Source organism: Mus musculus, chromosome 8 (genome assembly GCF_000001635.26).
Source record: "Mus musculus strain C57BL/6J chromosome 8, GRCm38.p6 C57BL/6J".
Lineage (NCBI taxonomy): Eukaryota > Metazoa > Chordata > Mammalia > Rodentia > Muridae > Mus > Mus musculus.
The window spans coordinates 40,959,656-40,979,355 of record NC_000074.6 but is presented as its reverse complement, the minus strand read 5'-3'; the positions used below and the strand labels follow the sequence as shown (position 1 = coordinate 40,979,355).

At 45.5% G+C, this 19,700-nt stretch overlaps 1 protein-coding gene across 1 annotated transcript in view; it reads right to left on the bottom strand.

Annotated features, from left to right (window-relative positions):
• Pdgfrl (platelet-derived growth factor receptor-like) overlaps positions 1-19,700 on the bottom strand; it is a 64,550-nt gene that overhangs the window by 11,427 nt on the left and 33,423 nt on the right. Inside the window, exon 3 of the mRNA NM_026840.3 lies at positions 2,254-2,405. Within this exon, the coding sequence (NP_081116.3) occupies positions 2,254-2,405 (152 nt within the window). The remainder of the gene's footprint in view (positions 1-2,253; positions 2,406-19,700) is intronic.

The window sequence follows — 19,700 nt, the reverse complement described above, 5'->3', positions numbered from 1 at the left end:
AGTTTGCAAGTCCAATGGGCCTCTCTTTCCAGTGATGGCCGACTAGGCCATCTTTTGATACATATGCAGCTAGAGTCAAGCTACAGTATACTTATGTATAATAATAAATAAATCTTTGGGCTGGAGTGAGCAGGGACTGAGCGAGCAGGGTCTGAGTGAGCAGAGTTGACCAGAGCAAGCGTGGCTGAGCAGAGCCAGCAGGGTTGACCAGAGCGAGCAGAGGTCTTAAAACTCAATTCCCAACAACCACATGAAGGCTCACAACCATCTGTACAGTTACAGTGAACTCATATACATTAAATAAATAAATCTTTTAAATAAATAAATATAAATAAAATTCATTTTGCCTCAACAAAAAGAAGAAATGTTTCCTCAATGTTGACATCGACATGTTTTAACCCTCCTTTGATCCACTTTGGGAAGTGAAGAAGAGGAGTCACCGACAAAACTCACAGAGCACCCATGAATGCTAACCTATCAGCCTATCAGCCCGTAACAGCTCCAGTGACGTGGTGCCATGCTTTGGGAAGACACTATAGTGCTAAGCTAGGGAAGGAGTCTTCAGCCTGCAGTTTGAATATGAAATCTGCCTTTATCTAGAATAACAAGCTCTTATTCATCTTAATCGTTTGCCTTTTCTTTACACTTTGCCATATGTCATAACACAAAGGGCACACAGATAATTCTGTGTAGCATATCCTGAGCTGAAAATCTTTCAGGACTTCCCATGAAAGCCCATTAGAAATTCTCACACAGTTTCAATTGCACTAGCGAGTGCCTCTCTCTCCACCCATCGGTTCATCGACTATGTTGTCCTAGGAAGGTCTCAAGGCATACTAGATAGCACTGGATTGTGGGTCAGAAAAATGAGTGTGACTCCTTTATATGCTACTACGCGCCCCAGATCACTGGAAGAGTCATCTTGCCTTTTTAAGCCTCAGCATCCATATTGCTACTAAAACAAAGATAATGAACCAGCATTAACTCCTTTCCTTGGGACATCACAGGAGGGGAACGAGATGACTGCACTGGAGAATCGGCCCTGCTACTGTATCTTCTTGCCATGGAGGGGCTATTTGAGCAGGAAGGGTAAGCTATATGAGCTGTTGCTAATGCACCAGTTAATGGCTGAGGGATAAGATTGCTGGGTCATAGATGTAGTTCAGTACAGACCTGCCAGGCAGATCAACTCAGGACTTAGACAAATCTCATGAAAGCCTCTGCCCAGATCCTTAAAAAGGGTTCTGATTTCTCCTGAGACTAATAGCACCAGGAGATAGAGTTTACAAGATGCCTAAAAGTTGTCCTTGACCTTTGAGCCTTGCTGAAGAACCTTACCCCTCAATGTTGGAGCTCTCTGAGGTCCAAGGTGGAAGAAGGAAGGCTTGGGAGGGACTCTCCACTGTGACCACAGGTTTTTCCCTTCCCCTCCTAGTCTCAGGCGAGATAGAAGCTATGAGGATTAGAGACTTCAGGAGTCCTGCTCGGGAGTATCACAAGAACAAATAAGATGGAGCCTTTAGGGACCCACTCCGATGCTATGGAGGTCCCAGCAGGAACTGGGCTCAGGTCTGAGTACAGGAATGAGCAGCCAACAGCCGCACCATGCAACTGTAGAACTCATCATTCCTATGCAGTCCACTATGAGAATATGTCAATTCCACATGTCATAACTGAGCACTCAAAGAAATGAATGTTATATTTCATTTTAACATGTAATTGTTAATTAATATATATGTTATTGATATTGTCATATTAATCACATATTTGCATATAACTGCATGGTGATATGCAGTTGTTAATATGCAATTACAATGTATAAATACTGCATATTAATTATATAATTAAATGCATATAAATTGCATTTAATATGCAATCTAAGTTGCTACATGTATCAAGTGGCTGCCCTATTGAGCAATATAGGCATAGACCCTGAATCAGATAGTCCTGTGTTCAAATCCTTTTACCATCTACCTGATATGGGACTTTGAGAATTTTCTTAATTTTTCTAAACCTCGTTTCATATCTGGAAAAGGAACTCCGGAAGTAATATATCTTTTTATCCTGAAAGACTGTCATAATACCTACCTGAAATATTCCACACATAAAAGCACTTAGGCATGAGCCTGAACAATAAAGGCGTTCCCACCCCACCCCCACCTTTACCTGGGGTTCTTCGTGCAGTGGGAACCCCCGTTTGGAGGTAACCTTGGCAGTTCGTTCATGGAGTTCTGCCCTGAACCAAACTCATACCTGTGAAGAAGATATAGGTGGAGCCTGTTTTGGCTTCATCCCGTCTGCAGATGTAGCCATTGCACAGTTGCTCCCAGCAGCTGAATTCACCGGTGTCGGCCGCGGTGGAGTTGACCAGAGTCAACTGCCCATAGCGTTCACTCTGCTTCACACTGTAATTTCAAGAGAGGTTGAGGCATCAGGACAGGTCAGAGCCTAGCCAAGGGACCTTCTAGTCACATGGTTTCTGCTTCGTGGCTTCCTAATGTCAATACCCCCGCTGATCTGATGTGACCTCTTAAATGGCAAAAACAGAAAGAGTGTGTTTGGTGGGTGGAGGAAATAGAGGGGGAGGGGGCAGAAAGAAAGCCTTTTCCTAAAAGGAAAATAATAAATGACAATTGTCTTTTCCATTAGAAACTCTTTGGCCTCAGAGCTGGGGTTTCTAGAAGTAAGACCATTGGGGGGTCTTAGCATGCAGCCTTACCAATTTGGCCAAAAAAGCCTGGGACTGATGCTTGCTTTTTAAAAGAAAGGGGCTCAGAGCACAACAACGTGGAGAGAGCACACTGAATTAGTGAAGCTCCAAGGTTAAACTTAGAATCTTAGAGATACTGTACTATTATGTGAAAAATGGACCCCGTTTTCTCTGCTAAGATGTGAGCTCCAGGCATTGGGGTACACCCTTGAAGTACTCATGGCCATTGGCATTTCTGGCTTTTGCTTTGGTCTCATCCTATTTTGTTTTTATTTTTCCCGTGCTTTTATCTAGCTGACTGGTAAGAGGGTCTAGAAATCCCCCAATTTCTCCCTGAAATGAAGACATTATTATTGACTAGTAATATCAGCAAACTGTCCTGATAACTGCATCATCACAAAAACCCAGAAGAATGGTCTTCCTAACGGATGTTGCCCTGTGGTCAGGAGTCCCAGCACGCAATACCAAAATAAACGGGTTTAATCCAAGCGCTCATGTCAGACATCTGAGCTCTTCAGCGCTCTGGGCTCCACATAACTTTCAGATGGAGTGGAAGGCCTCTTTTTCATCTTGCCATCAGATCATTATGAGCACAACTTTAAATTTAGCACATACAAAACGTCTGCGTGTGGGGTCCTGAGCACAGCCCTTCTCTTGCTCCCTGCTGGGTGGCTTATTGCCCCCACTGGGCCTGCCAAGAGGAGGCTGCCCACTCCCACCCTTCACCTCTCTCCTTTAAACTGGACGGAAATCTCTCCTCCCTCAGGAAGCTTCTAATTACAATGGCCTCAGGCATCTCCCCCCACTTTCTCCTAATGAAGTAGTTGGCCCCTTGTTTTCCTGCCCCTCTGACACCCCTGGCTTCCTGTTATGACACTGGATCCTGTCAGGGAAAGGGACTATGCCACATTTGTTTCATATTCTCAGAGGGGGAAAAATCTGTGCATATTACGCAGTATGGATTCCTGAAATACAAATGAATTAAAACTGAAGCAACAACAACAACCTGAAGCAACACCCCAACCAATGGACAGAAGCAGCTGACCCTTGTGGTTGAATTAGGGAAAAGCTAAAAGAAGCTGAGGAGAAGAGTGGCCCTGTAGGAGGACCAGCAGTCTCTTCTGGACCCCTGAGATCTCTCAAACACTGGACTGCCAGACAACATACACCAGCTGATATGAGGCCCCCAACACATATACAGTAGAGGACTTCCTGCTCTGTGTGCATTCAGAGATAATGCACGTAACACTCAAGAGACTGGAGACCCCAGGGAATTTAGAGGTCAGGTGGGGTGGGGGGTAGGGACATCCACATGGAGACAGGGGGTGAGGAGGGGGTATGGGATGTGGAACAGTTGGAGGGTGGATGGAGAGGGGAATAAAATATGGAGTGTAAAAACAAAAAACTGAAGCAACACACAACACTATGAATCATGTCAAAAAGCAGGCCCTCAGCTCCCTATTCTGCAGACAGTTTAAATACAGGATGCCAATCACTACCCCATGATACCCCAGCTTATGAGATCTAGAGGGGATGGTGTTACCTCTAAGCAGGAAGGCCTAGTGGGAACTCTCTTTTCTGGTTACTGGTGCCTAAAGAGAGTGAGACCTTCACCCCCTTTCTCTGCCATTTTTATGACTTCCTTGGAGGAAAATGGCTCTGCCCCACAGTGTACTGCCACCAGGATATATCACTATGACTACCATGATACGTCACCATGAGACCAAAGCTATGAAGTCAAACAGCCATGAGCTCAAAGTTAGAAAGCTGGAAGTCAAAATAATGACCCTATTCTTCCCTTTCATGTTGTTAGAGTAACAAATTCAACAGCAGATTAGAACACAGGGGCTCAGAAAGGTGATGTCCCGGAGACACACAGCTGGTGACCCACTAAACAAGACCCCGTGAGTTAGTTGTGTCCTGAGCATGTACTTAGACAATAAAATGATGCATATAAAGCATTCCATGCAATGCCTTGTTGGCTGCTTTTTCCCAATTATTTCTAATCACACATAATTGTTAGGTTCAGACTAGCTATTGTGAACGCTGCCACCACAGCAACAACGAACAATACACACCCAGCACTGGAGAGTGTTAGCACTGCAAATAAAAAACAGTGGAAATAAGGAAACCGCATTATGCTTCAAGAGTTAAAACTAACAACCACGGAAAGACCCAGGAACAAATAACCAGGTTCTCACAATAAAAATGGAATTCTCAAAGGGTGGGGTGAAGAGGCCGAAGGCAGCCTTGAAGAGGAGGCGAGACAATCGGGGCTTGAATGGCAAGAGGAGGGGCTGCAGGGGCCTGAGAGAGAGAGAGAGAGAGAGAGAGAGAGAGAGTGGTCAGTGTGCAGCAGGGAACTGTGCTCCACGCCAGGGAGGCGGAGGATGTACTCTGCTGAAGTCACTGTGTCTACCCGAGTAGGTGGTGCATGGAAAGAATATAACAATGTCTTAGAGATTTCATCCATTGTTTGCAGAAGGAGAGAGAAGCAGGGTGTGGGGAGTCACAGGCACATGCATGGAGAACAGTGACCATGGTCATCTAGTAAGCAGTGGGACACAACCTTCACTCTGTGGAGTGGGAAGCCACGGGACCACCATCGTCAGGACACGGGCAGACAGAAGCAGAATGGGAGAGGTGGAAAGAAAAGAGAGACTCTGAGACTTTGCTGCTGTTTCCACAGTGAGGTCGTGCCTAGGCATGGCTACTGGAGGATGTGAAGATCCCGGAGAGAGAGAGGAAGGGATTTGATAAGAGCAGCAGGAGGAGATGGTCTCAGGAATGGCCTCACAACTTCAAACTCTGTGGTGGAAGGGATAGAAAAACCTGTGACTGAAACAAATCGAGGAAGATAGCCTAGATTAACCTCTGGTCCCTGTACGCACACACACACACACACACACACACACACACACACACACGGAACAGAAACAGGACTCACCATGGAGGCCCGAAGAGAAAGTTTCATGAATAGATGCTCAAGAGGGTCAGATGCCTTTAAGAGAGACTGTGAAGCATAAACACACAATTTCATTTGACAGTGTGAAACTCTTGGGCAGCCATCAGAAGATGAATTTCAGGGGCTGGTGAGATGGTTTAGTGATTAGTACACGTTTCTCTCTCAGAAGACCCACTTTTAGTTCTCAGCCCTGACACAGCAGCTCACTGCTATCTGTACTCTAGATACAGGGTATATAATCCCCTCTTCTGATGTCTGCAGGCACCAGGCACACATACATGCAGGTAAAAACACATGTACACATAAGATAAGAAAATCTTAGAAGAAGGGGGAGGAAGAGCAAGGAAGAAGAGGAGGAGAAGGGAGGAAGAGGAGGAAGAGGAAGGGGGAGGAAGAGGAAGGGGAAGAAAGAGGAGGAGAAGGAGGAGAGGAGGAGGAGGAGAAGGAGAAGAAGGAGGAGGAGGAGGAGGAGGAGGAGGAGGAAGAAGAAGAAGAAGAAGAAGAAGAAGAAGAAGAAGAAGAAGAAGAAGAAGAAGAAGAAGAAGAAGAAGAAGAAAACAAAAAAGAAGAAGATGACGACAACAGGGGAGAGGGAAATGGTTAATTTCAGAGGTTAAAAAAAATGTCAAAAGAAAATGGAGGTTGAGGTTTTCTCTGGAGACCTCGCCACATGACATCTGGACACATGAGCTCTACAGAGCTCAGAACCGGCTAAACTACCAAGGACCTCTCTGGGCCCAGCATTTGTTTGCATGGAAGTGGCAGAAAGGGTAAGAGGTCATTTCCACTAGGGAGCTAAGCAGGCACATAAAAGCTAAGACTGGAGGATAATCTAGCCACCGCCACGGTAATCGCATGCTGTATCTTTAGCAGACTGGGGGCGGAAGGAAGGAAATGCCCTGGAAAACATTTCTGCATATTTCCACCCCCTCTTCTACGCAAACCTCATCAAACAGGAAACAAATTATTTCAAAGGATTACAGTTTAAATGCCTGGATTTAAAATGTCCATCTCTACCAGTGGTCTTGCATAGTCTAAGCATCGGGCTGCCCAGAGAGTAGGGTCTGGGGGGTGCTGAGCATATGTCATGACATGGTGAAAGACACAAACTGAGTTCTGTAGAACTATCTAAGTGGAGATGCTTCAACCTAAGGCTCTTCTTTTCTCTTATAACCACTGAACAACTCTGGTGGAACAGGAAGAAGGGAGGGGTAGGAGGTGGGAGTTAAAAACAATTGTCACAACCAAAGTAGCATGAAAAGGTGGGACAGGAACACCAGGATGAACCTGGCTATAACAGCTCTGAGCATCCTAACACACTAGCTTGTTACATTAGCTTATTTCAGTTTTGTTTTGTTTCTTTCAATCTGACACTTCTGACCTGGGAGTAATGGAAAAGGCCAGGAGTCAAGGAGTTCTAGTTCAGGGTTCAAAATGTTTTGAGGGAGCGTTCATTCAATGCTTGTGACCCTCTTCCCATGAGTGTGTGTGTGTGTGTGTGTGTGTGTGTGTGTGTGTGTGTGTGTGCGTGTGTGTGCGCGTGCGTGTTTCTGCTCCTGTTAGTGGAGGTCTGAAACTTTCTGCATTTGATCTAGCTTACTCTCTTTTAGAGTGATGATACCTAAAGAAAGGAACTGATGTGTTCCAAAGATAAGCACCAGAATGTCCCCAAAATAGGAACCTCTTACTTGAGGCAGTGACCAGGTAACAATGGTGAGTCCTTTCCTCTACAAGTCATAGGCAGGGTATAAGCTGTGGTTTATAAGATAATTGTTCATCGGTTCCGTAAGTACTTATGACTATAAACTAACTTGAAGACACTAGAGTGAAGACAATTCAGAGATTCTAGAAAATTCCTTCACCCAACTTCTGTATAGAATAGAGTTTAGAGGAGGGTAGCCAGAAAAAAACCTCCAGGCCTGAGGGGATCTTAGGAGCAGGGAAGGATGCTAACCAGTCCAAGCAGGGACTGGGAGCAAGGCATTCAAAGGAGATGTCCTGAGAGGATAAGACAAGGAAGGTAAGTGCCCACCATGAGCTGCAGAGCCACACGGACAAGGTTCAAGTCCCTGACCCAGAGTGACTTTAGGACTTCAGAGCTCGAGTTCTCCTCTTCCACATCCTGTGTACCTGACCCCTGCAGATCTGTCGTGAGAACAGTCAGTAACTGACCCTTATGGCACACTGGGTGTGACACCATACTGTTCAGATGAGTCACAGACCGTGCAGCCTCAGGTCGGAGGACAACCCGTACAGTTTTAGACCGGATCATTATCCCGAGTCCCTGTGCTCCTTATAATCCTTACAGTCACATTAGCATGAAGGTGCTAATATTTCCTTTTACTGACATGAACCCTGAAAGGTGGAAAACCAGCCCCTCCGAAGCCCTCCAGCCGGCTCTTCTGGCCTAACCTAGTGTCTGCCACACGGACTTGATCATAATCGTTCATAAGTAAATGGCATAGGTTTCATCCTACCAAACCAAGACAAACTGATGCAAATCTGACTGAGAAACAGTGCCTCTAAATGTGGCTACCCAACTCCACAACCCCGGCACACAAACACACACACACACACACACACACACACACACACACACACACACACACACACACACACACACGGCAAAAAAAAAAACCTTGCATGATCTCATGAAGTCAGCTTATTAGTAGAAATCAAGTGAAGAGACACAAGGCACCTTGTGCTACGGAAAGCCATACTAAACCATCTAGTAACTACTGGAAGGCAACCAACCCTAGGAAAGCTATCAGTTATTAAGCATCTACTACATAAATGATAGCACAGAAAGCACATGCTACCATTTTTCTAAACCATGATTCCAGGTACTCTGTCAAATCCTCTACCTCCCCTGCCTTGGTTCTCATGGGGCCCCATGAGCAAACACTATTGCTATCCTGTGTTGTAGGCAAGCAGCCCAAGGCCAGAATGGTTAGGATACTACCTGAACATTATCCAGAAAGACATGGAGCCTCAGGATAATTGGAAGCTCCATTTAATTCATTCTTCCCAGGGTCACTCATCCATCTAAACTCAGACTTCCAGTCTTGGACACTATTTTAAGATGGCATAAAAATCAAAGATGCATTAAACATCCGCATTCAACCTTCACATCAAGAATTAATTGGCTGCTTTCTACCACATGCAAGGAATGGTGCCAAGTATTCTCGGGGATAAAGACTCATGTGTGCCTGCTAGTCTGCATTTCAACTGTTTGCAGAGGGCCTGTGTTTACTCTTAAGTCTCGTTTAAGAATGTGTCAGAAGAGAACTACTCTGTGATATGCTGGGAACGGTTTCGTATGACAGCATTCAAATTCTTGGCGACAGACAGCTGGGGCAAACATGTTGAAGCTGTCTGCCACAGTTACACTTTTTTTTAAAGGAAGAAAGAAGTTATATGCATGAAAACTCACAGAGAACCAAATATACAAACTAAGGAACCTCAAAGTAAATATAGCTCGTTCTTTCCTTCCGTCCTTCCTTTCTTCCTTCCTTCCTCCTTTTTTCTTTCCCTCCCTTCCTTCCTTCCTTCCTTCCTTCCTTCCTTCCTTCCTTCCTTCCTTCCTTCCTTCCTTTTTTCCTTCCTTCCTTCCTTCCTTCCTTCCTTCCTTCCTTCCTTCCTTCCTTCCTTCCTTCCTTCCTTCCTTCCTTCCTTCCTTCTTCCTTCCTCTCTCTCTCTCTCTCTCTGTCTCTCTCTCTCTCTCTTTCTGACACATGGTTTACTTTGTATAGTCCTGGCCATTCAGGAACTCTCTCTGTAGACCAGGCTGGCCTCAGACGCACAGAGGTCTGCCTGCTTCTGCCTCCTGAGTCTTGGGATCAAAGGTATGAGCTACCACTGTCTGGCTTGTCAATCTAGTTCTATCATCTGAAACCAGCTAGAAGAGAGCTGGTAAAGTGCTTGGCTTGCAAGCTCAAGGGCCCAAGTTCATCCCTAGAACCCATGTTTACAAAACAAACAAACAAACAACAACAACAACAAAAATGGCTGTAAGGGCAGGTGGTCCAGCAGTGGGGAGGAGGAAGCAGGACAGATGGATTCCTGTCAGCTTTGGTGAGGTCTAAGTCAGTAAGAGATTCTTTCTTAGAAAAATCAAGATGAAGGTGGATGATTCTTGAAGCCCACCACCTGAGGTAGCCCTGTGGCACACACACACACACACACACACACGTCACTCAGACATACATTCACCCTTACATTCACATTCTCTCGCACACAGGAAATCAGGTTGAAATATTTCAACTATGATCCATCATCTACTCCTCTATCATCTTTGAATCCACATACTTTTTAATCCACATGCATAATCACTCACTAGCTACCTGTTACTCATACAGCTACCTATCCACGCATCCTCTAGCTCCATGACTGGGTACTATCCAATAAACAATTCCAAACCCTTTCATGTAACTACAGTATTTAGGTTTCAACAATGGGCTATAGTAATGTGTGTGAAATGTGTTGTTGAGCTTTCTGCTACAGTAACTTATGCCTGAGTCTTTCTGTTACTCAGAAATGGCACCACAGGACAATGTGCATGACGTCTCTCCAGCTCTGCAGCCTGCCTGCCTGTCTGTCTGTCTGTCTGTCCACCCATCCATCTGTTTGTCTGTCCTTCTGTCTGTCTGTCTCTCACACTCACGTTCTCTCCACAGCACTGACTGGCCCCTGAGCCCCGTTTCAGTGTTTTCACCCGCCACCCCGCTATCCTGCTTTATCAGTGTTCTCTATGCCTCTCTATCCAGCATGGCCTTCATCAACACAAACCAAAACAAGGCCTCCTAGGATAATGCCTTAAAGATGCATGTAGCTCCCCACTGCCTCCAAAGGAAGAGGGTAGCAACACTTCCTCTATAGGAACAGTGTGTGGCTGCCTCCAACTATACTAGTCCAAAAAAAGGGTGCTGAGTTCTGAGAAAGTTAGCTAACCATTCTGTGATATCACCCTGTAACGCAGAAAGGTATTCAAGGTACTTAAGTTAATTTATGAGAGTGTGTGAACATTTACATACACATAAAAGGAAACTTGTAAGATTCCATACTATAGAGTTAACAGTGGGTATTTGGACTTCCGGCAGTCCCTTCAATTTGTTCTCCATAGTGTTTAAGTTGATGTTTATTTCTTTGAGATAGACTCTCCTGTGTCCCAGGCTGCCTGCCCACTGGTTATGAGCCTAGGAATGACCTTGAATTTTGAATCCTCTTACCTCTCCTTCTTGAGTGCTGGCATCACAGCACGGGCCACACACCTCGTTTTATGCAATGCTAGGGATGGAGCTGGGGTTTTGGGTACAGCAGGAAACACTCTTTCCACTGAGTGACATCTCCCAGCTTCTAAGTTCATAAATCATATGAGCGTGTGCTGATGTATAATAAGAAAAACCACCACAAAAGCAGACTGAGTTAAACCTCACGAAACCACTGAGCAGACACTTTATAGAGACACTCGAGCGTGTGTACTTTAAATATCTGGAGGTTGACCTCACGTCACCTTTTTAGAATATAAATTTCCAACTGGCAGGACCAGCAGGAATCCCTTTGGAGGCATAAAAAACCCAGGATGTCATACATGCTGGTTACAAAAATAATGCCCATTGGAGTGCAAAAAGTGTTCAGCTTTGAGTTGTTTTCAGTCTTTGTACTTCCCTGAAGCTTAACCCAGCCCCCTGACCCCCAAGCTTCTTAGGTACTGAGCCTTCCAGTCTCACCATGTAGACTAAGCTCATTAGCATTTAGATAAAGCAGGGGGGAAAAAAAGCTCTACTTATTATTCTAGAAAGAATAGTTCTGGGAGACAGAAGACAATGGAGCAAGCCTCTGCCACCCTTGCTAGGAAAACAAGCTGAGGATAAGTAGTGTGTACAGCCACAGTGAGTGTATTATGGCTGAGCTAGAATAGTGAATGCAGAAGCTATGGGGCTTAGGTCCATTTGTGTACAACAAAGTGAGCTCACCTTGGAACAGCGGCCCCACCCCACCCCAAGCTTTCTTAAAAACACCTCAAGTATGCACTCACACTGATGCCACTTTGCTGTGAATCTCCTGAGCTAACTAGAAACAGGACGGTACAGAAAGCCCATGGAAGTATTGAAAATTGGGCTTAAAACCCATTTCTTGACAATTGGTTTATTAATTAATACAAATTTATGTGTATAATAGGCTTCATGTGCTTTGGTCACGCCCATCTCATGTTGCTCTTCCTTGCCCCACCTCCTCTCAGATGCATCTCCTACTTTCATGTCTGTCTCTTTCTTAATCTAGACCCCACACGTGAGTTGAGCTGTCTCTCAGGCTGGTTTTCTTCACTTCACATGATTCTTTCCTGTTCCACCTATTTTTTTTTTCTCAAATTACAACACAGAATCTATCTTTATGGCCAAGTTTCATAAAACATGCTATTGTGTGTGAAAATAAACTGTGTTTACCAGAATGGAACTACCCACTCTGGGAGCCAAGGTTGGCACACAGTAGAAATGACTGTGCCTATTCTGCCACTACTCAAAATAGGCAAGCTGTGGAGCAGCCAAGCTTATCATCCATCCATAGATGGGTGAAACCGACTTTGCTGACAGCTGTAAAGTTAAGCCAGCTTCTTAGCCTGCTGTGGGTCAAACCTGCTCACTTGTAAAATGAGGAGTCTAGGCAAGATGCTAAGTCCCCAGACTGCATATTCCTGGTCCTCCTACAGATCAGAAACCCTTCATCCATGGACTCTGTCTTCCTCTAGTCAGAAAGGGTGACCGAGGAAAAAAGTTCCCTGCAGCCCCACACACTCAGATTGCCACTCTGAAATTCTGTGTCTGGGACGTGTCTCATGTCATTTAGTTCAGGAGCTGTTTCTGGTTGGGGCCCATTCTGGTTTTCTTCTCCTGTGTGTGTGTGCGTGTGGTGTGCAGTGTATATTGTGTGTGTGGTGTGTTGCACCGTGGTGTATGTGTGTAATATGGTGTGATGTGGTGTGTACATGTGTGTAAAACTTAGGAGAGTCCTTATTCATAGGCTATTACACTCCATTTGGCTAAGTACCTATTAATCTCAACCTGCAACACACTTGTGGGGATCACCCCTTGTGGTCTCTCATATAGATAATTGCTGTCTTCTGTTTCTTTACCCAAAGGCCTACCTGTCAGATGTGCTACACTAGACCATGTCACGAGTCACCTAGCAGATAAATACAGGAGAGTACACTTTTTTGTATCAGTTTTGGTCGCTAACACGGGGTTCCAGCCCTTGGGTCGCCTTGCTTGTCTCAGCTACTGACTGGCGTTCATAAAGAGCATCACTGAACTTACAGGGAGGGCTGAGCTAGTGGTGGCATTGACCTTTCCAAATCAAACGAGACACCATGATTTCTCTGTGTTCTAATAGAAGGGGAGGCAGTGGGGTGAGGCCCTAGGCAGCAGGATTGACCCACAGGGAAGTCAGGATAGTGTCTAACAGGCGACAGGATCTTGAAGCCACATGGCAGGGCATGCAAGTCAGGAATCCAGGTGAAGTGAGTCTCTGGGCAGATGAAGGCACAGAGAATCTACAGCCAGTGCAGGGCAGGTGGATGGAGCTGACAGAGAAGCTGAGTCCAGACAACAGAGGCAAAGCTCTGACATTCTGGGTTAATTCCCTTTTTGTGGCATGCTCCTTTGAACAGTTACTTACCACAGGACATACAATTCTCCATTTTATAGCTTATCCTTTATTCCCCCTTTCCAGCTTTCGTCATCTGACAAACCTTCTAAAAAGTTTTATTTAGACTTTATATATTGAAACTCTTGGCAAAAATGTTCATACCTCAATAATATCAAGTTTTATTTTTGCAAATAAAACCCCAGACCTCACCCACATGTAGACATATTGATCGAAGCGGGATCGCATTAGGAGAATAGGCAGAGTCGCTCAGTGACACCCTAAACCATTTCCACTGCACGACAGTCTCCAAATTGTCATCTGCAAGAGTTTTGTCCTATCCTTAGTCTGTCTGACTTGCCATATGGACTTGACTTTGCCAGCATAACGTTCTTTTTATATTGTAATACCGTGCAGCACATCTGGGGAAAATCACATAAAGACTTTTCATAACGTTCAAGAAATGAGAGGATTTTTGTTTAACATTCTTTTAAAACAAAAGTTAGCGGAAAGCATTTCCTCCTTCCTTGAAAAGTATGTGGAGACACAGGGCGGGGCGCTGGATCGCTGGCTCTCACAGTACCCCAGGGCAGTTAGTGTGACGCGTTCAGCACTGTGGTGCTGTGGACTGTGCTAGTTCAGCCTTCCCTAAATGCAGCCAAATACCCACAGAAATCAACTTTTGGTGAGGAAAGGTTTAGTTTGGCTGGCGATTTAAGGTATTTTAGTCTATAATGGCTTGGTGGTCCCAGTGAAGAACATCATTGTGGAATAGAGAGAGAGAGAGAGAGAAACAGAGACAGACAGACAGACAGACAGACAGAGACCATGCGAACATGTGTATACATGCACACATGCACGGGTGCGCACACACACACACACACACACACACACACACACACACACACACACGTAAGGAGAGACGGACTGGAGAGGGACCAGTGTCTCAATAGTCCTTTCAAAGAAACGTTTCTAATGGCCTAACTTCCTTTCCCTAGGCCCCACTTCTTCTTTTTTATTTTTTGGTTTTAGAGCTGTATTATGGAAATGCAGGGGAAAGAGAGAAGGTAGAAAGGAGGAAGAGAGAGAGAGAAGAGAGATAGGAGAGAGGAAAGAAGACAAAGAAAAAGGGAAGAGGAGAGAGAAGTAAGAGAAGAGGGAGGTGAGAGGACAAAGGAATAAGAGGACGAGGTGTGAGGTGCGGGCTGAGCACCCCTTTTTATGGTCTTCACTGTTGCTAGGTAACTGGGGAGGAGTTTAGCCTGAAGGTCAGAAGCTTGCCTAGGCTCCACTTCTAAAGATCCAAAACAGTACCATTGGCTGGACACCAGCTTTTGGGTCATACTCCAGACCCAGACTACAGCGTGGGACATCTAGTTTGCAGGAGACTGAGATAGGAGACTAAAGCCCTTTTCTGAAAACAAGACTTGTGACAGACGGGCCATGTCCCTACACTTTGCCTCTTTGGGATACAATAGAGTGAATAAAAATAGCTCCGCTTCACGGAGAGGCTTGCTACATAGCCAAGCGCTTTCCACACATGACCTCATTCTATGCTGATAACTCGAGAGGAGACGGATTCTGTCATTACCCTCCCCCACCCCGGCCCCCAAAGGAACATAGCTGTGATTTTTCTGCACCATTAACACCGTCAGAACATCCAGTACACCCAGAGAAGACTTGTACCCCGCCTTCCCACTTGTCTATCTCTAGGGACATGTGGGGGCCTGCTCTGGTGCCATAGAATGTCCTACCTTTAGGGTGCGGTGAGTTCTTTATTTTTAATTTCCAGGGTGGAAATTTACTTTAAAATAGGTATCAGAGGCTGGCTCCAGCATATACTTTTGATTTCTTGACACACCAAGGACTTAATCCAGCACCTTGCTATAACCAGGCAAGCACTCTACTCCTGAGTTCCACGTCCCACCCGTGAGAATGATTTCAGCTTGCTATTGTTCCGTTTCTGGGACCCAAGGCAACTTCCAGAGGGGGAAAGGCTTTATTTTAACTTAGGGGTTACAGTCTATTATTGAGAGAAGCCAGGGCAGGAACCTGAAGCAGAAGGCACGGAAGAACGCTGCTTGCTGGATCTCTCACCAGCTTCGCTGCTTTCTTATACACCCTCCCACGACCACTACTGTCCTAAGGATGCTACCACTCATAGTAGGGTAGGGCTTCTATTAAAAATCAAGACACCCTCCTCCCGAAATGCACACGGGGCTATAAGGCTTTCCTCTCAGGTGACTCTAAGTGGATGCTAACTAGGACAGCAACGTGTGCACGGAGCTAACCTGCAGCCCCACATAAGGAGAAAGAGAAGCCGAGGCCACGTCATTTTTTATTTGTTCTGCCAAGAAAATCCAACTTCGAAGGAAAATGAGTTTGACTTTGAAACAAGTCCGCCTAACAAAACCAGTTTCCCCATGTATACTGAGTTGTATACGTAAGCGCGGTTAAAAAATGCTACCGGTGCTGTTCTGGGTGTATTTTACCACAATTCGTTAGCTGGGGGAAGAAAGATGCTCCCTTCTCTGCATACCGCCAGTGGGTGCTCACGTTATGCAGCTCCCCCTCTCTCAACAGCCAGTTCTTTCTGGTCATAAATACTCCCTCGCATTCCTTTCTTTGAAAATGCCCTTCGGATGAATTCCTTCCCCCGTGTAAGCTGGTGAGACGGGCCGCTTAGGAGACTGGCCTGCAGCCCACTGTCTGCATCGCTGGTCCACCCTCCTTTGTACAGTCTGTGGGTGGAGTGAGCAGTTACCCGGGGCAGCCAAGTGGAAAGACAGATAGATGCCTTCTCTTCTCCTAAAAGCTATTTATTGTTCTGAGAGGAACCAGCCATCAAAGAGAGCTGTGCCCCACCCACTCCTCCGGGCTTCCAGTTCTTGACTGAAAAAAAAAAAAAAAGTTAACACCCTACACCACACACCACAGGCACATCCTGAAAGATAATGAATGCTTGAACCCTGACTTTGTTTTTAATTTTTACTGTGGAGCGGGTCTAGGGAACGGCCAAAAACTTGTCTCCTCACTTTGAGGGTGCAGAGCTCACACCTCTCCCCTTTCATCAGAGATTTATTTAACCCTTTGGCTAGGCCACACGGTCCAAATTTCTTACTTTGTTTTCTGCCTCAGCAGAGTGCTAAGACTTCCCCTGTTCCCCACACCTGAAGCGCGTCGATGTGGATGGCAGAGCTGAAGACGAGGAATGTTTGCAGAACGGATGGAAACAGACCGACTGATGTACCACTGGGAATTTATCTTATGATCTGGACCATTTTACTAGAATGTTTCACTGTGGCACACTCGGGTTGGGAAGAGACATTGTGGCTTGATATTCTGCACTTGCAATTTGTCTGTCTGTCTGTCTGTCTGTCTTTTGTTCCCCCCCCCCCAGATAGTTTTTCTGGGTATCCCAGGCTGTCATGGATCAGACCAGCCTCCAGCTCAGACATCTACCTCCCAAGTTTTGGGATTAAAGGCATGTGCCACCATTACCTGGCTTTTTGTTTTTATTTTTAAGACAGGATCTCACTATGCCCAGAAACCAAGCTGGCCTTGAACTCACAGAGCCTTGCCTGCTTCTGTCTCTCCAGTGCTGAGACTAAAGGCAAGGGCCAAGAATGTGTGTGTACACTCACAATTCAGGACCTCTGCTTGCTCAGGCCCCACTCATCCCCGCCCAAAGATTTATTTATTATTATACAAGTACACTGTAGCTGTCCACAATTCATTGTGGATGGTTGTGAGCCACTGAGTGTTTGCTGGGATTTGAACTCAGAACCTTTGGAAGAGCAGTCAGTGCTCTTACCCACTGAGCCATCTCACCAGCCCCCTAGCAGAAGCTTTTAAAAAGCATTGGAAGCAGGGGAGGGTGCAGAGAGATCAGGAACATGTGGTAAATGATAAAACACACTGATTGTTTTTTCAAGTACCCCCTCCCCGCCCCCCTTTTCTGGTCTCAAAGAAGGGGGATGTCTATGCAACTGGAAATGGTCCAGTGTGGAAGTGATTCCCCAGTCTACCTCAGCACCCCACTGAAACAGTTGCTGTAGCCTCTGAGGGACCTTGCCTGTGCTGCTTAGCCACACCTTCCTCAAGTGCAATCTTTTACTGAAGACAATCTTAACGCCGGTAAAGCCTGCCACCTAGTGGTCATTATGATTATGACATGATATGGAAGTGACCCACTTATTAGAAGCTATCCCAGGAAGGCAAATTATATTCCACTTACTAGTTTTCAATTAAAAATTTGTTATTGTTGTTGTTATTATTATTATTATTTTGGCTTTTTGAGACAGGGTTTCTGTCTATAGTCCTGGCTATCCTGGAACTCACCCTATAGACCAGGCTGGCTTCGAACTCAGAATTCCACCTGCCTCTCTGCCTCCCAAGTGCTAGGATTAACGGCGTGCGCCACTACTGTCCGGCTAGTTTTCACTTTTTTTCCCGAGACAGAGTTTCTCTGTATATCCCTGCCTGTCCTGGAAATCGCTCCGTAGACCAGGCTGGCCTTGAACTCAGAAATTCGCCTGCCTCTGCCTCTGCCTCCCAAGTGCTGGGATTAAAGGCGTGGGCCACCACGCCCGGCTAGTTTTCAATCTTAAACTTGAAAGTAGATGTATTAATATAGTCTATCCCAGGCTGCAGCGAGTATATCTCTCCTGAAACTGGCTTCCCCAGGCCAAGAGTGACTTGGATCTAAGTTTATTCCACGGGACCTATCACAGATGGCGGAGGATGGCAGGGGACCCATCCAAGTTCTGCGGCTCAGCTCAGCAGCTCCGGTCTCTGCGAGTCATTTGCTTCATGGGAGTGGTTACTAGATGCTGGAAGAGCGAGGAGAAAGCAAAGAATGGTCAGTGGGTACGAAGTTCCAATAGGCTGGGGAATTTGGTCCTCCTGTGTAGTGCTGGCAGGGTGAGTGTGGTGAATAATATTTTTGGATATTTTACAATAGGTAGAAGAGATCCTTCTGAATGTCCTCAGCACAAAGAAATGAAAATTGTATGAGGTAATGAATATGTTAAATAGTCTAATTTGATTAATACACAGTATGTACATGTATAGATCATTCCACTGCATCTCCACTAAAATACATAATCACCACGTGTCAAAGAAAACAACAAGGCTTACCGCTAACAGCACTGGCTGCCTTGCAGAGGATCAGGGTTCAATTCTCTGTACCCACGTGGCTGTCCACTCCAGTTCCAAGGAGATTTGCTAACCACCCTCTTCTGGCCTCTACAGGCGTAAGACCGGGTTGTGCAGAGTATATATGAAGGCAAAACTTCCATACACACCAAATAAAGGATATCAAAATAAAGAAGCCAAGTGTTATAAACAACAGAAGCCAAGGATGGTAGCCCATACCTGTTATTCTCAGTACTTAGGACACTGAGGCAGGATTGCCGTGAAGATAGCTTGGGTTACAAAGCAAGGACCTGTCTCGACTTTCTCTTCCAAAAGAACAAGCATGGGGCGTGGGGGGAGAGAAGGAAGGGGGGAACCTTAAGCAAAAACAGTAAACTTTTTTTTTTTCAGCTTGAAAGTTCAGAGATGGGGCTGGTTCGGAGGACCTACTCCACAGCCATGAGCGCTAGAGCTCAGATCCCAGTGCCCAGGTAACATGCCAGGGAATCCTGCAAAACCTATAGCTGCCTCTTTCTAGCTTTTGTGTGGACACAGACAAGAACAAACGAGTAAATAAATAAAGTCTTTGCAAAATGAAGAAATTAAAGCTCAAATAGACCTTGTTCCCAGGTCACGGGTCATATCGATCATGGTACCTAACTTTCGACCGGCTCTCAGCCCCTTTCGACAGCATTGCTTGTTCTCTGACAACCTGCATTTGCCAGGAGACACTGTGCTGGGTACCAGGGAACAGCAGGCTAGAGCTCTTCTCCATCTCTGGTAAGAGACAAGACCTTTGACTGGATGCAGATGTGAAAGATGCAAACATCCAAGGTGATTCCCTCCTTCTGGTGATGTAAAAACAGGGAAGAAAGAAGCAGGAGAAAGGGGCATTAAGGAACTCTATGGCTCCAGTTTCTCGGAATGGAGTAATGACCTCAGCAGCTGAAAGAGAAGGAAGTTAGCTGTTTTAAGGACAAAATAAATTGGGCTTTGGTGGTGAATGCCTATAATCTCAGCACTGGGGTGGCTAAGGCAAGAGAAGCCTGCATCCAAGGTCAGCCTGGCTACATTGCAAGATCCCGTCGCAAAAAAAAAAAAAAAAAAAAAAAAAGAAAATCTCTCCTACAAACACTGATAATCTTTTAAAAGTAAACTTATAGTTAGACAATGTACACAGATATATAATGCGTTTTAAATACTCTCTCACTAGGTCAGGTGGTATCATATAAGGGATTTTGAATATAT